The sequence below is a fragment of the Egretta garzetta genome, unplaced genomic scaffold, assembly GCF_000687185.1.
Source record: "Egretta garzetta isolate BGI_Z169 unplaced genomic scaffold, ASM68718v1 scaffold55, whole genome shotgun sequence".
NCBI lineage: Eukaryota > Metazoa > Chordata > Aves > Pelecaniformes > Ardeidae > Egretta > Egretta garzetta.
Window position 1 is genome coordinate 756,586 of NW_009259863.1, and position 17,319 is coordinate 773,904.

The 17,319-nt window shown below is 36.6% G+C and overlaps 1 protein-coding gene across 1 annotated transcript in view; it reads right to left on the reverse strand.

The window, feature by feature from the left end:
* Positions 1-17,319, reverse strand: part of ADGRB3 (adhesion G protein-coupled receptor B3) — a 477,601-nt gene that overhangs the window by 210,206 nt on the left and 250,076 nt on the right. The window contains exons 12-13 of the mRNA XM_009640074.2: positions 4,182-4,328; positions 3,363-3,438 (exon numbers count right to left, since the gene is read on the reverse strand). Coding sequence (XP_009638369.1) covers positions 3,363-3,438; positions 4,182-4,328 — 223 coding nt within the window. The remainder of the gene's footprint in view (positions 1-3,362; positions 3,439-4,181; positions 4,329-17,319) is intronic.

The window sequence follows — 17,319 nt, forward strand, 5'->3', positions numbered from 1 at the left end:
AAATAAACCTTTTCCTAATGTAATGGGATGTATGGAAACCTTCACTTCATTCATGTACCTGAAAGCATGTAAAATGATAAACCACCCCATAATAAAGATTCCTTTAAAACCTGCATTGCAGTTCTAACATATGGCTCAACAAATTCAGCACTAACCACAGTTGCAGCTTTTTTTCCAATTCAGAATTCCATTTGAATGAACATTAAAATGGCTTGGATGCATCAAAATGCATTCAAGAGTATTTAATATCTTCATCAATGACATAGACAGTGGGATTGAGTGCACCCTCAGCAAGTCTGCAGATGACACCAAGCTCAGTGATGTAGTAGATATGCTAGAAGGAAAGGATGCCATCCAGAGGGACCTTGACAGGCTTGAGAAGTGGGCCCATGTGAACATCATGAAGTTCAAGAAGTCCAAGTGCAGGGTCCTGCACATGGATTGAAACAATCCTCATTATCAGTACAGGCTGGGAGATGAAGGGATTGAGAGCAACCCTGTGCAGAAGGATGGTGGATGAAAAATTGTACATAAGCTGACAATGTGTGCTTGCAGTTCAGAAAGCCAACAGTATCCTGGGCTGCATAAAAAGAAGCGTGGCCATCAGGTCGAAGGAGATGACTCTCCCCCTCTACGCTGCTCTTGTGAGACCCCACCTGGGGTATGGCATACAGCTGTGGGGTCCCCAGTACAAGAAAGACATGGACCTGTTAAAGCATATCCAGAGGAGGGCCATGAAAGTGATCAGAGGGCTGGAAGTCCTCTTCTGTGAAGAAAGGCTGAGAGAGTTGGGGTTGTTCAGCCTGGATATGAGAAAGCTCGAGAAAGAACTTACTGCAGGCTGAAAGGGGGCTTATAAGAAAGACACAGGGATATTATTTTACCAAGGCCTGCAGTGACAGGAAAAGGTGCAACGGTTTAAACTGAAAGAGGGTAGATTTAGATTAGACATAAAGAAGAAAATTTTTACCATGAGGGTGGTAAGATACTGGAACAAGTTGCCCAGAGAAGCTCTGAGAAGCTTCCCGTCTCTGGAAGTGTTCAAGGTCAGGTTCTACAGGGCTTTAAGCATCCTGATCTAATGGAAGGTGTCTCTGCCTATGGAAGAGGGATTGGACTAGATGATCTTTGAAGGTACCTTCCAAACCAAACTGTTCAATGAGTCTATGATTCTATGAAAACAGTTTGAAATTGTGTCATTTCTGAGGTACTATTTTAAGGTCATGAGATCAAATTTTGAATATGACTGCCAGGGGCAAAGAAACCCAGTGTGATACACGTCCTGATGAAGTAAGAGATGTGAGCTGTAAAAATTTCAGTATAATTTTGTTATAAATATTAAAGAAGTGCAGAGAAGTACTGAGGCGCTGTACTCTGAACAAAGAAGAGACTAGGGGTTCCAGGGAATATATGCTATATTTTTATATCACAGATTAATAATGACTTTTATACCTTATTCACGTACATAAGAGAAAGTAATATTGCTCATTTCCTTTTCTTGGGCAGCTGAGAATTGTATTCAAATAATACTGAACATATTCAGAAGCAAAGTGGGATACCTTCATATTTGAATTTCTAAATACTTCATTTATGAATAGATATACATAGATTATTAGACCATTTTACTTGTAGAAGTACACAAAACCTCTCTATGAACTGAATTGTACATAGAAATGGTCAAATTTGCTGTGTAAATCAGTACCCAGCTGAAAGTAGAACAGATAAAAGCAAAAAATTTGGGAACTGAGATGCACTTTCTCATAGTCGATATCACTTAAGTTTCCACACTTTCATGTCCCTATTCTGCCACTATTCCTGCTACTTGGGATGCTATTGATTCTAGGGGAGGTCTGGTAAGGTCTATAAACCTCACTTTTCTAATGGATGAAACAAAAGCCCTGAAAGACTTCATATATGTAAATATACAGCATTCAGGGTTCACACTTGTTTTCTGTAAGTTAAAACTATTGACCTACAAAAGCTGAAAAGGCATGATCAGAGATTGTGATTTACAGTATAAAGGTCTGAAATGTACATGGCCACCTCGATGCTTTCCTGGGTTGGGCAGATTGTCTCTAAGGTCTGCCAAAAAGAACAGACTGCAATAGCCATTTCACTCTGTTTCTTTGAATATGGGAGAAAAGAAGAAAAAATATCTGTCACAAACATCTCTTCCTTCCCAGTTCATTTCAGGAACTGGCACAACAAATGGAAAGTGCTTAGTGACATTTCAGAAGTGGAATTTATACCATGCCTTAAGCATAGACAGCTCTCGCCAGGACTCCCCAGGTGTCGTACCATGACATCACTATTCAAATTGTGCTCTACCTCAGAGAGAGTTCTGTCCCCAACCGTGCGGCTACTCATTGCACAGTGCATTGCAACTTTACTGGGAAGTGTGGGTTGTTTTGTTTTTTGTTTTTTTTTTCCCTCAGGACTGTGGGTTTTTTTGGTTTTCAAATGGATTTTGGCAAAAAACCCTGTTGTTTTTCCATCCTTTGTTTCAAATCCTGAAATTTTGTTTAAATAGAGTAGGGAAAGGTTATCTGGTGTCTTCCTAATTACTATCCTTTCTAATTATTGTGAATTCATTAACAGCTATTTGTGACACAATCTGTACCCATTTCTTTTAATATAAAAGGACATTAGTAGACCAGTGGTGCACAGGATCATGTGAAATAAGATAGTGTTAGTGGACCATGAAATGATCTTAACCAGTAATTTGAGAAGGGGGGGAGGAAATGTTTACTTCCAAAATGTCTGTTATCAATTACAGAAAGGAAAAAATGAAACAAGAAACCCTCCTATTTCTTTATGCATGTGTATGGCCTTCATAACTGACACACCACAGCTGTTCAGGCACATGCACGTCTTGTTTCTAAAATGGATCCTCTCTATAGCTTTGCTGTCACTTCTGAATACAACTTGCACTGAAAAAGTGCTTGGAAAACTACTACTAAAGACTTCTATAGAAGTAGAGCAGGCAATCTTAGCACATCAGGTTATGATGTCTACTAGATCACTTGTACTAACTGGACAAACAGCAATTTGAAGCACAAGTATAAGTGGCCTAAGAATAAATGCACATCAGTGTGCATACTTCTAATTGAACATTTCTGTAATAAAGCTTAATATAGATTACATAAAATATAAATTAAGCCAATTTGATAAAAAGACTATTTCCATCCTGCAAATGACTAAGCATGAAATAAAGACAAATATACACATATATATTTTAAATAACAGGAAAAAAAATACAACAATACCAATATGCAAACAGTTTTGTTTGTCTGCTTTTATCCTGACATATAGTTATGATCCCAAAATACTCTAAGTCATACTGTATTTATGAAATTTCTTACCTCAAAGTGGGCAAAATGAGTTCTAAATTTTTATATAGCACTGCTCCAAGTACAAATACAGTTGATTCATCTAGTTCTGAAAAGAGTAAGGAAAAAAAAGATTTTTAAACTCTCTTTCATCAACATAAAACTCTGTGAATACCATTTATCTTTATAGTAGAAATTTTATTTTAAATAAACCATCATCGTTTTGAATTATATCCTGGAAGTCTGTCATAAAGATGTAGCACTGTCAGTAATATATCAAAAGATTTAAACCACTGAAATTCACATTTTCAAAAAATCCATCATTGTGTACTGACATCCATGCTGGTTCATTTACCTTTATAATTAAGTATCCTCAAAGACTGTCTTTAGTGTTTGATGCCTAGTGACTAAATTCTCTAATGTCAGAGATCTGCACTGCAATGGTATTTGTAAATTATATCTGAACCCAGGGTAATTTGCCTGCTGAGCATTCTTTGGTAAAAGTTAGATGACCCGCTGGAATGGCCCAGTCTGTTGGACTGGAGCAGCTTCAGGGGCTTCAGCAGAGCAGGACTTTATGTCACCTCATACCATCACAGGTACAGTCCAATGCACAGTAGCTAAGCAGTGGCTCTTCAGTCTAGAAAATAATGCCTAGGATTTCTATAGCATTTTTAATTCAGGATGATCAAATTAAGCCCCATCATTTTCCTCTGGGATAAGTTGTGTGTACTGGATTTCTTTTGAAGATGTATAAAATAACTACTTCTATATTGTACAGTGGTCCTATGAAACAAAGATTCTGAGTTCCCTTGTTAAAGCTAACACAAAATTAACATGCTGGTTCTTTACCTGTTGACATAGGGGTGAAGATATTTTTTGGAATGACAACCCTGTCTTCTGAGTTTCGTGCCCAATCAACCATTCCTTTTCTTCCTTTCATGGGGAAATTGATGTCAGTTAAAACAGATGCAGCAGGAAGCTTCTGAATGCTAGCCACTAGTAAGAGAAATCACAAAATCAAATAAAATTGTGTTTCATACTTTAAAGTATCTTACCATGACAACAGTACAGCAATAACAAAAATGTTTAATAATACATTACAAGTAAAGCAGGAATTTATAGGACATCAACTGGCACAGAAAATGTAATCTCCTGTATATTATGTAGTTGTACTATGGATTAATTGTGTGGCATTGATTGTATCATTTGTCAGCCAGATTCTGATTAAGTTTCTTAACGGGGATTATTGAATGTACTGGCTTATACCCTGAAATTCACAAGTAAGGACATTGTCGTGTCTTCAGAGAAAATTTTAAAATGACAATGAAAGGAAGAGGATGCTGCAAATTGCTTTGGGAAACATAACTGATAGATTCAGGCTAATGAAGCAATAACAGAGATTTTATCCCCTATACAGGCACAATTTCAAGATAGACCCATTAAGGAGATTCACATATTAAAACACCTCATTGTTTCCACACAAATGAGAATAATGCAGTATAGCACTTGATTTCTTTTCCTTGAAAGAATAATCCCCATTCTGAATTCTTAATTATATTTTTCCTTCTAAAAAAACCCCAAACCCCCAAACCACATCACTATTATATCTGTAACAGATATAGAAAGACAGAAGAAATAAGTATCCAATCTAATAATAGACAGTTTGGAGTTTTGTTTACTCATTCTCATTTTCTCTCTGTTTTCTGACTCAACTATTATCCGGAAATCAGTTTCAGCTTTGCTGTGAAATCTAAGACTCCATGGAATTGCTGTCAGTGCCTGGTAAGACTCAAACTACTTTTGAGGAACTGACAGGGCTGCAAGCAGTTACGCACACTCAGAGAGATGACAAACAACACATTTGGAGCACTAGCTCTGTTCTTAATGTAAGCCATATTGACGGCCATTTCCTGTTGCAATGCTCTTCCTAATCAATTTATGAAGAGGCTAATGTAGTTGGAAGAGTTTGGACATCAGGACTGTACTTTGATCTGCATAACAATTTCACTGCAAGGACTCTGCAAGGGTTTTAAGTATAAAGACAATGGGGGACAGCTGTAAAAGCAATCAGAACAGAAAAATTAAAGTAGAAAACCATTAGGTGTCTCATCAGTGGATCTTATATGAAAGGAAACTGTAATTCAAATCCAAGAGAAGAAGAAAATTAAGAGGTTAACAATATTAGCTCTACAAATGTATTCCTTGATAACTGACTTTTAGCTTCAAATTAGACTGCTTAAGTATTATAGAATCACATTAACGAGGTGGTACTTGAGGTTATTTCAGGCTTTCCGTTACAAAATTATCATCAGGGCTTTATGATGCTAGGTACAATCCCTTCCAGGCTGAAATTGGCAAATACATTCCCAGCCCTAAAGGGATGCTTAGTCTTGTGAATATTCAGGTGGTGTGTGGAGGGAGAAGAGTTCAGGTGTTTCAGAATTACTGGGGCATAAAATGGATAGTGTGTTTTCACATGCAATCAACAGTTATACAGAATATAGTAACATTATAAAAATTGATTTTTCCATGGTTCTTAAAATCTAAAAAGAATTTTATTTTATTTTCCACATAAATAAAATTAAACCCACAGTTGTTTAGTTTTCAAAATTAAATACAGCCTGTATAAGACAATATTGGGGGTTTTATTTGCACAGTATTTATCTGGATATCTACCTATCTATCTATCTAATTAGCTAGTAGAGCCTTAATAGTTCATCCACCTTTCAGATGACAGTTCCCTTTATTGAAATAGAAAATCAATGTTATTCAGTGGAATTCATTCTGCAAACAGAAAAGCACTTTAGGACTGGATAAATGGTGAGAATCTGGGATAATGCCTCTCTGGACTTTGTATATCTCTGTATTTTAAATAGGGCCATTCATCATGGTACCTAAGCACTACTTAGAAGCAAAGATTCAAAAATATTTGTTAATATTTAGGTGTTGAATAACACAAAACCTAAACATAAAACTTCAACATTTGCTTATGGCTTGTATGCAATAAGCATAATTTAATTTCACAGAACATGAAAGCTTAACATCTGGAGATTTTGGATTTCTGCATAGACAGAGAGAGTACACAGCACACATAAACCAATAATTGGAAGAGTTCTACCAGAATGTTTGCTCCTTGTCCTGCAGAGTCTGCCTCTTACAGATCCTCACAGTATTAGGTCATTCTTTAGCCACTTTGCTGAAGGATTCCAAGAGGATGTGCCTACTAATTTCCAACACGGCACTAACATTTGAAGGTATAAGATAATTTAATGGAATTTGACTGGAGGCAACTAATTCAGTCCGTCAACACAGCCAGGTGGATAAATGAAACAGATCCCACCTCTTCAGTGCCACTGTGAAATGTATTTTATTTTTTTAAAAAAGCTAATATTCTTATTAAATATTAGTCTACAACTCACTTCAGTGAGACCTTGGAGCGCCCCAGGTGTATTTCCACTGTGAAATGCAGCTTTGCTGCTCTCTAACTCAGTTTTAATCTACAGCAGGAAATAATTATTTACTTTATTGTCAACATGCAAATCAACAGGCCTTTTAGAGGAGAATGTGTATAATTCAGGTACTGGGTCATTCACATGTCAGAAACTCAACTATCAGTTTCTTATACAATTGTTATACAGAGATAATAAGACAGAATGATACACTTTGTACTCTATTCTATTCTTTTTATGTTAGGTTTGCATTAGAAAATTATGCTCCAAATACTGGAACTCAAATGATAACGTTCTGCAATTGCCAGACAAGCACTTTGTCTTCTCATTTGGAAAAAGCAAAAGTTGCTTTTTTTTTTTTTTTTTTTTTTAAATTACAGCACTGAAACCTCTTGTCCTGAATTTGTGAGACAGAACACTAGCCGATGAGGACATTTACAGGCACTGTGATAGAAGTATTTTTGCTTGTTTATACACACACAGAAGTTATATAATATTGGAAAAACAGTAAATGAGAATATTAATAAAATGAGATTGTAGAGTGGAAAAAAATGAAAAAAGGGATGAAAAAAGAGAAGAAGAAGAAAAACAAAAATAAAAATGATCTAAGGAAAAGTTGAAGAAAATTGGCATGTGCATTTTAAATTAAGGAACTTTAAAATATGAAACTTCACATATAAACCATATACAGTATATCTTATTCTTTCAGATAAAACCATATTTAGGTTATTGCTGTAATACATGCTTCAGTTCTAATCTGACTACATCTTCTTGGACTGTTTATGCTGAAGACATAATACTGACAAGTAACCAGCCTGGTCACTTCTCAGATAATTTTTATGGTTTGCACATACCTTGCTGTAGACACAATGAAAACTTTTTCAATACGGAAAATTCTCATTTTTATTTATCTCTATTATGGCAATTCCTATGATGTTCCAAGTACGGCTCAAAAAAAAAAAAAAAAAAAAAACCAAAAATGTAGGGCATTGCATTAATTTGGTTTTGACTTAACCAGCATGAACCAGAAATTCAAAAGCCACCCAGAAGGCTTTTGGTGGGAAAAAAAAGTTAGAGACAAAAAGTTTGAATGTATAGAAGCATGTTTAGGGTGCAGAATATGTTGCATTCTTTCATTCTCTAGAAAGCCTCTCTTCTTGTGGCTCCGATATACCTTCAATTACAATTTTAATATGATTCCCAAAGTTTAAAAAAAAAACCAGTAGAAAAAGTAATTTCTTCTATGGTACTTGACGTTCAACATTTCAAGAATACAGGAAGTAGAATATAATCTTTATTTCTTAAAAAAAAATAGCAGCATCATACTTCTGATGGAGAAAACCTCATGTAGCTATAAGCTGGAACACGGAGAAAAAGCCTTTCTTTTTAGAATTCTTTGAGTGTTTTTTTGATGCACATTGGTATAAATTGCAAGACAGTGGTTCAATTACACGTAAGAACACATACATATTTTATGACTCCATAATAATTATTGATTCAGAAAAATCTATTTAAGTAGTCTAGTTTAATCAATTTAGTGATTGCTTTGACCCCTAATGGATTCATTTTAATATCCTTTGCAAATACATCTCCATTTACCTTTATTTCATTTTCATGCTGCAGTTGCAGGCAACATGTTCAATACTGCTCCACTGAAAATTTCAGAATTGGCAACTACTAACTGTTCTTACCTAATGCATAAAACAAAATCTCTTTGGAATTGATTAACTCCAAACTCATAGGAATGGAGAATTTTACATGACTATCCAAATGAGCTTGTTACACACAGTCATATATGAATGATATTTAAGGAGTTTATTTAGAGCAGCATGAAAGTTAATGTGTCAAGAAAATTCTGAACGAAATAAAAATTGCGTAGTTCTTATATGCTAGCCCTTGTAGATCATGGCCTAGAATCGAAAAGCTGAAATGTATTACTATGACCCCTATAACCCTGAATGAGTTATAGACTGCCTAGTGCAACTTCCAGTAACTCTGACTGATCTGGGTTGCTAAATAATAAAAGATAAAGCAACCAAATAAGTGGCATGAATCATCTTCTCTTTCTTTTTACTATCCACCCATTAGCCTCCTGTGTTGAACAAAAATTGGCAACATTTCAGAATCACCCCCTTGAATAATTATTATCACTTTAGAATAGGAAATCAGATTCAATGAAGGACATGACAAAAAAACAACTGGACATTTGCTCATGGACTAAACACAACTTCATCTCTCACAGTGGAGATTTAGGTTTTAAAATTACAACACAAGCTGAATTAAACAGCTGATCCTTATCCTTATCAAACACTGAATCAAAACCTTTAGAAAAGACCCCCAAAATCTGAGTCAGAATTCTGTAGCATTGATGTATTTACAAAGGAGGATACAACACTGGTTCTGAGTCTCCTTTCTCATGAAAGATAACATTCTGGGTTTGCTACGCTTTACAGCACAGTAACTATGTTGATCCCTAATTTACAATCACTTAAGATACGGAGGAATGGGAATTAATTGTCTTAAAAGGCATCAGTACCTTGACTGAATTAGAAAACCAGATACAGAAATCTATGGGATTAGCATAAGATATCAACTTTGCTTAACCCTCCTTGTCAGAGCAAGAAAGTAGAACTCTGAATTTGGCTGAATTTCAGTCACAGACAACAGAGAATGGCTATGCATATTAGTAGCATCATTCGTTCTTTTCCTGTCCTATTTTGACTTGTCCATAGGCAGCATACTAGGCATATATTAATCAGCATTTAGTAAACTTGAGTTCATCACACAACAGGTTTTGTCTTTTCAGACAGAGGATATTATACTGCCTTTCTGGGACAGCTATTGCTAAATTTATTTCTGGGTAAAATAGTAAGGAATAGAACTGCCATTGTCACAGATGTTCAGAATAAAGAATATTAAATTATTTTTTGTATTAAAATTCAGAACACTGAGTATTTCTGCAAACATCTCTGTTAAGAAGACCCAATTAGAATCATAGTTATACATTTTAGAATTATTCTGTTGACCCTAAATGTAAAACCTTTGGGTTTTTATAGAATAAATGAGCTTATTATGATTATTTAAGTCAGCTCATATTGTATACACGTGGAACAAAGTCTTGCCTGGATCATCATCAAAGAGCCAGATGGACATATTGAAGATGATATTCATAACAGATTTGCTCTATCCACTTAGACTCCATCATTTTAAAGACAATCTGCAACAAACACAAATGGTGAACCCCCTTTTCAGGGACACAAATTTGCAGATCTCCAGATTTGCTATGTAACTCTGAATCTGAGCAGGCTTGATGTCTCCTTTAAAATCCTTCTCTCGGTACAAAGATAAATCCACCCTTGCCACCCGTGAGATTACGTATAACAGAAGGACTGTGGTGAACTAACATCCTCTTATATGGATATAAACGGAACAACTGGGTAATTTTCCTTCTGAAAAAAGTACTCATGAAATCTCCCCACAGTGAACTAACATCAAACTATGGTCAGAAAAATGCTCCTAAGAAATCATAACTTAACAGATCTACTACTTCTTATGACTATCAACACAGAAATGATATCTTCTTAAATTAGAAACTTGTTACGCCCTACTGCTCCATGGGCAGACCCGAGAGGGATGTCCCTAGAAGCCTGCTGTACGCTTGCTTTCCTGAAGCTCATCAGCCCATAGTAGCTTCCCTCTGACTATTCAAGCTTTGGGCAGCAAGACACTCTTTTGGTATAGGCAGAAGTAGAAGCAGACATTTCAAAGATATTTTCACTAATCAGGCATGAGTTCTGCACGAGTCCTGTTTGAGTCCTTCCTTTGGTGTCAAGCAAACTGTGCCTTAAATGGGCTTGCTGATTGAAGGTTAAGAATAATGCTTTAGGTTAATCAAGAAGCTACCTTAACAGTGATGTCTGAATATTTCCCTTCTGTATTCTGTAGACAATGCAATGGGGAAGAGAGGTATCTGTTACCCTTTTTGTTTAAAATAATACATTTATCAGTCATAAGAACCTTAGGGAATTAGTGAATTCATTTCTATTTTGAGCTTGCAAGCCACTGCAGTCCTTTAAACAATATGAAGAATAAGTAACACAGGAGCAGTCACATAACTCTATGATGCCTGAATATGCTCCCAAAAGCCTATAACAAATGCTAGAAATACACTACCATATCAGTAATATGACCAGTATAACATTTAGGATGAGTTAGAAAGCAGCATGACTTCAAGCAATGATCAGGATGCATTTAATAATCACTCAGATCTCTTCTGCTACTTATGTAATTTTAAAAAAAAGACTAATTTCAAAAACTCATGAAATACCACATAGGTGTATGCATTCTCTTGAGTAGTTTCTGATTGCACATTTGTTATCACAAATAATCTAGCTTGATAAAATTAAAATAGGTAAAGCATAAGATTACAATTCTTCTTCCAAATCCTTCCCAGTTCCAGGTATGGAAATAAAAATGGAAAATAAAAACCTAAAAACTCAAACAGTAATTAGAGCATTAAGAACTGTTGTTATGGACAATAAAAGCTTTCTTAAAAAAAACCTGCAAACTATTGAAGTTTACTCCCTGAGAAAGAGTTAGTTTATAGAAATGGCCATAGCATCATAGAATTTGTTCATGTTCCAGATGCTACTTCTGCATGCCCCCCAGTGGAAAAAATAATCATGCTAGCATTTTTATAATTTTTAGTCATTGTTACTATTTGCTTACTATTAATGTGTGCTGTAAGATGAATATGACCATTTGCAGCTGGCCAATGTGGCATGTAAAGAACAAAATCACTTTCAAATTTACAAATCTGAATCACAGTTTTGAAGAAAACCCAAGTGAACTAGTGAAAATGTAATCATTTTTTTTTATGAGCAGTCAGAAGAAAATGTGTTCTCATGATAAATGGAATGCTTCCTGAAATATTCAGACAATGCTTTAAACAAAACATGGTAGGAGGCTGTACTTCATTAGCTAGAGTCCATCTTCTGGGAGTTATACTGAAGAAGATGAAGACGCAAACAGCCAAAGGTACTCTGTGTTTCTGAAAGAGCTTTATTTTTTCCATTTCTCTGAGTGTTACTGTGCATTCATGTTACTGAGTCTAAAGTCTCCCTTAGCAACTCTTGCCTTGTCATAAAGCACTTCTCAAGGAAAAGAAAGACTCAGCATAAAGCAAGACAGAAGGTGGAGGCTGATACAGGAGACAGAATTGGCATTTAAGTGCATGAGTTTTAATGTTACAGACATAAAGGTGTAAACTGTGGTAATACTGAGGGGGCAAGGCCACCTGCAACATTATTTTAGACTGACTGCACAGGGAAGGTGCAGAAAAAAAAGTGTCTGTGCTGGTGATTCTAGCTGATAATGAGAGAAAAAGAGAGAGACTGAAGGTAATGTTAAGGTAGTGAGCTCAGAAGACGGGAATGGCAAAGCTGTCATCAGAGAAAGGGAGAAAGAAGAAAAGCTGAGGAAGGTATATAATTTATATGTTTATTTATCTGGTCTACTGATGATTAGATATCCACTAAGAACTATTAAAAGATAGACAGAGAGGACTGAACAGAGGACAAGAGATCAGCAAGGGGGTGAACGGACATGAAAATCATTAGCAGGGAATTGATAAAAATATTCCCTCAACATTAATTGCTTGGGGAGATGAAGAGTAGAGGTAGAATGATTGCTTCCCAGAAGCAGGAAATTGATGCAAAAGAAAGATGGCCATTATCTTACCTCTAGGGAAATGACAACCAAATTCTATCTCTCAGAAGTCTAGAAAGATGTGAACTAAGATATGCAGGATATCGAAGTGAATTCTCAGACATGGAGATAGAAGATTTGATGTATAAAAGCCACACACAGAGGAAACAAAATAAAGAATGTGAATCAATATATGTTTCTAATCACAGCTTTTTGTAGCAGTCGAAAAACAGTTCTCTATTATATTTTATTATTGAACAGCTTTTTTAATCATAAAAAATGGCATCTTGAAGAACTTCCAGATACAACTATGAGAAAATGAAAACTGAGAGAACTGTAAATTACTCTGGCATAGAATTTTGGAGCATTAATACTATGGAAGTGTCCAGTTAAACCTAAATGATGTCACTGTTATAACAAACCATATCCTGCAAAACAGTAGATATGAAGGAAGTACTTGCAGCTGACCCTCATTTTTATAGCAATTCACTAGGCATGTACAAATTTCTCCATGTGAGTTTCCAGAAGTGTTCCAATCACAGTATCTCAGTGCTTTCTTTATACTTCTGCTTGTTAAGATCAAGAAATTAGACAGAGCAGCGGGTAAGATCCTCAAAAAGCCCAAGTCTGTAGTTATATTTATTGACCAGACTGGTCCCTTGATCAAACTCATCTGCAGTTGCTTTCTTTTTTAAAACCTGGCCAAGTTAGAAAAAAAAAACATTTTTGGTCTAGCACTGCTTGTTAGACTACTGATTCAATGTTTTGAGTACTTGAATTAGGAAGATCTGCATGCAGTCAGGTCCCACTCTGAAGAGGAGATCTCCATCTGAAGGAATTATAAACCATACCTTCCTCCCCTTGGAGGAGAATACCCATTAGGATTCAAGACCATCACCACCAAAACCTGAGCTATCAAGGAGGAAAGGAGGAGCAAAACCGTATTTGAATACTCATTTGACAACAGGCACAACACGTAACCCAAGGGTTCAGAAGAAAGGCAGGTTTGCTTGATTCATCCCAGATAACTGAGAGATGTCTCAAATTAGTGCTTTACTAAATTCTTGACTCTAGTAACTTCAGAGACAGAAAGAATTCAGTCATAAGCTTAGCATTTTCTGGTCATCAACTTACTTCTGTAGTGGAGGAGAGACTCCATTCTGAGTTTTGTTTTCAAGCTGGAGACCAAGCTGTCATAAACCAGTGCACCCCCATCACACATGTCTCTACAGCTTTAGCTGTCCATGCTTAAAATCAGCTCTGATATGATGCAACTTTGTAACTTAGATCTGACTACTGTGAAAAGGGCTGTGAGAAGTGGGGGTCTGCTCCCCTTCATTTGGGAGCTACACTTAAGCTGAATCAGTTGTGACTGTGCATGTCCATATATTTTGGTTGTCTGAACCTTGACTTGTGGATTTGGTGTCAAGGTCAAGTGGCATTGGACCTGCCTTTTCACTGTGGCCTTGCCTGGAGACTACTGGACTGAATACCACCACTGGACTTGATCCTGACCTCCTGAGACTGTGATTTGACTTCCTGGCTTGATGTCAGATCCGCCTCATCACTATGGACTCTGGTGATCTGGAATATTAACTGAGCTTGGCTACCATCACAGACCTCCTCTGCTCTTCTTGTTTGGATGCTGTGGGACCTTGCCTTTTCCAGCAAGGCCACTGTGCATGCCCTGCTATCTTCTGGTTTCTCTGACAGAGCAGGCCACTCTTGATTCTCTCTGATCCCAGCACCTGATAAGCAGGTGCTGCAAAGTCTGCCCAGTAAATGCCTCCAAGACACACTTGAGCAGAGTCATACAGAACATCTGAAACAAAACTGTTACAGAAACACAGGTGTCCTGTGTCTCAGTTTCATGTTCAAGCCGTGATTCTAACCTTCCTCACAGGAATTCATAACTAGGTTTTTGTTTTCTGGAGGCACATCTAATTCATCTTGAATGTTCTCCATGGAGGAGATAAAGTAGATTAAGATTTGCTTAAGGGATTGTAAAAAGTTGTCCTGGGGCACCATGAAATTTAATTGTCAGGATAATGCACACATACTTTATTTAGATTGTTTACATCATGCATGGCACAACAAAAACTCAGTACCTCAGCGGCACATATAGACACTATCCAATATAAGTAGTAAGTAATACTAATTAGACTGTTTGATTTACTTGTTCACATTGTTGAATTCTAAATTAACTTTAATAACTCAGGAGAAATATCTCAGAGTTATTATGGTCATTTCAATAAAACAACTGCATAATGAGGAGATGCTTTAAAAACATCTAACTAGAAAATTGGGCTTATAAAGAATGACAGAGCTTGGTTATTATGAGCTGCTATAACGTAATCACATGAATCACTATGGCATGTGGACCTTGTGCTCAGCTCTTGTTAGCCAATTCTGGTCATCTCATCTCCAGCATCCCCTGCTTCTTCCCTCCCACTCACCCCAAACAAGAGGTTTTTCACATTTATCAAAGTTGTGGGAGGAGGAATCAAAAAGATCCAAGCAGCTAAGAAAGGAATGAAACCCAACAGTCAACTAGTCAGCTAAGTCAATTTTACACCATTACTGTTTCCCTTGTCTGAATTTGGGTACATAATATGTCCATTAATTTTGAGTGCAGTTGACAGAGAAAGATAGACATGCCTAATTAGGGTTGCTTGGGTTGCCTTCTCAGGGTTTTAAAAATCATCTGAATTTTGTATATATTGCATAAAGAGCTTAAACTGCATTTTAGGAATATTGGATTAACCCTTGCCTGTAACCAAGTACATAAAGTACAAGCACATTATTCCTGAGCTCAGTGCCAAAGCTACTCATAGAATCTAGTCAAAATACTTAATTCAAGATAAAATATAGCAGTATACCTGCAGAAGATCAGCTTCTAATTCTTAAAAAGTCTATTTGGATTCAGACTGACTTTTCAGATGCCCTTACAGTGCCTTCAGTTTTGCTTTTACATGCAGTAGAGAACTACCACTGTGGACAGCTATTCTGTAGAAACTACTGTGAATAAGAAAACATCTCTGGTTTTCCTGAGGCATGACAGGTGCCATCAAAAGGAGCCATCATCATACCTGGCTCTGCAACATTTGCATTACTAACATATACACCTGATATGACTCTGCTATCTCTTTGACACTACATCCTATCTGCAACCTATTTTCTGCTACACTTATTTCAATACAAATTTTGGTTTTATTGCTATTGTTATTTCTTTAATTTCTTGTGCTGTTTGTTGCAGTATATTTATGAAACTTATATGCAGAATAGGAGTCTCCCAAACTGAAACTATACTGCTTTGGCTAGCTATCTCTTATTTCCTGGAAATATTGCCTGTAGGTAGAAGCTCTATAAAGTTAAAATTTGATTCTACAGTGTGCAATACTCCAGAAAACACAATTATATATGTGACATAAAGTGGAAAGGAAGAGTTTACTCCAGACTGTTTGCTCATGTTATTTCATAAAAAATCATGGTGAATTATTTTTAAATGGAATATTATTAACCTGAAATATGAAAATAAGAAGCAGGGATGGAATTTTTGTTTTCTGCTGAACTACAGATTTTGGCACCCAACAACACAACACAGTTGCTTCAATTAATTTCCTGTACCTGAAAGCACTAACATAGAGTCACTGAATTTACATGCCTGAGAAGCTATTAATTTACTGAAAACTTCTGCAAATATTTTTGAAAATAATCTATGTTTTTAGTGTTGCAAAATCATTCAGCATCAAGTATTCTACATTCGAGTCCAGTTTTGCTATTACTGCCATGCCATATTTGGGGTAACTGTTATTATCTCCTCAGTCAGATCTAGGATATAGCAAAAAAAAAGAATATTTCTTGCCTTCCAATAGTATTTGACCACTTACAAATTATAATCCACAGCCAAGGTGGCTTTCCTAGTACAAATCATTCCCTGGATAACAAGACAATCAAAAAATGCCATTTTATTTTTTTTTCCCCACCATACCCTGATTATAGCATTGTTACCCAACAAAGAGTATTTTACTGGATGCTGAAAAGAAAATTGTTTTTTTTTCCCCCCTTTAGTTATTTTCCCTCTCTGTTCTGTGTAGTTTTTAGAAGTGCTATTGCTTTTATAGAATATTTTTGATGTACTAAATGTTTTTTTTGTCCCTAATCCCAAAACATCTAAATGGTGCTTTATTGGAAACCAAACTAACTGTACTCTGGTGGCAAACATTCATAGCAAAATTTCTAAACTGAACGAAAGAAGAACAAAGTTAAAGGTCAGTGTAAGGTTGCTCAGTTATTTGATAATAACTGATAAATGATAACTGGCCTGACAGAAAAGGTTCTGAGGGTGCTGGCTGACAGGCAGCTAAACATCAGTTGGCAGTGTGCCCAGCTGACCAGGAAAGCCAACAGCATCCCGGCTTCTATCAGGAACAGTGTGGCCAGCAGGAGCAGGGAAGTGATCATGCCCCCGTACTCGGCACTGATGAGGCCGCACCTCAAATACTGTGTTCTGTTTTGGGCCCCTCACAAGAAAGACATTGAGGTGCTGGAGCATGTCCAGAGAAGGGCAACAGAGCTGGTGAAGGGTCTGGAGCATAAGTCTTATGGGGAGCGGCTGAGGGAAATGGGGTTGTTTAGCCTGGAGGAGGCTGAGGGGAGACCTGATCACCCCTTTACAACTACCTGAAAGGAGGTTGTAGTGAGGTGGGTGGTGTTGGTCTCTTCTGCCAGGTAACAAGTGATAGGATGAGAGGAAATGGCCTCAAGTCATGCCAGGGGAGGTTTAGATTGGATATTAGGAAAAAATTTTTCACTGAAAGAGTGGTCAAGCA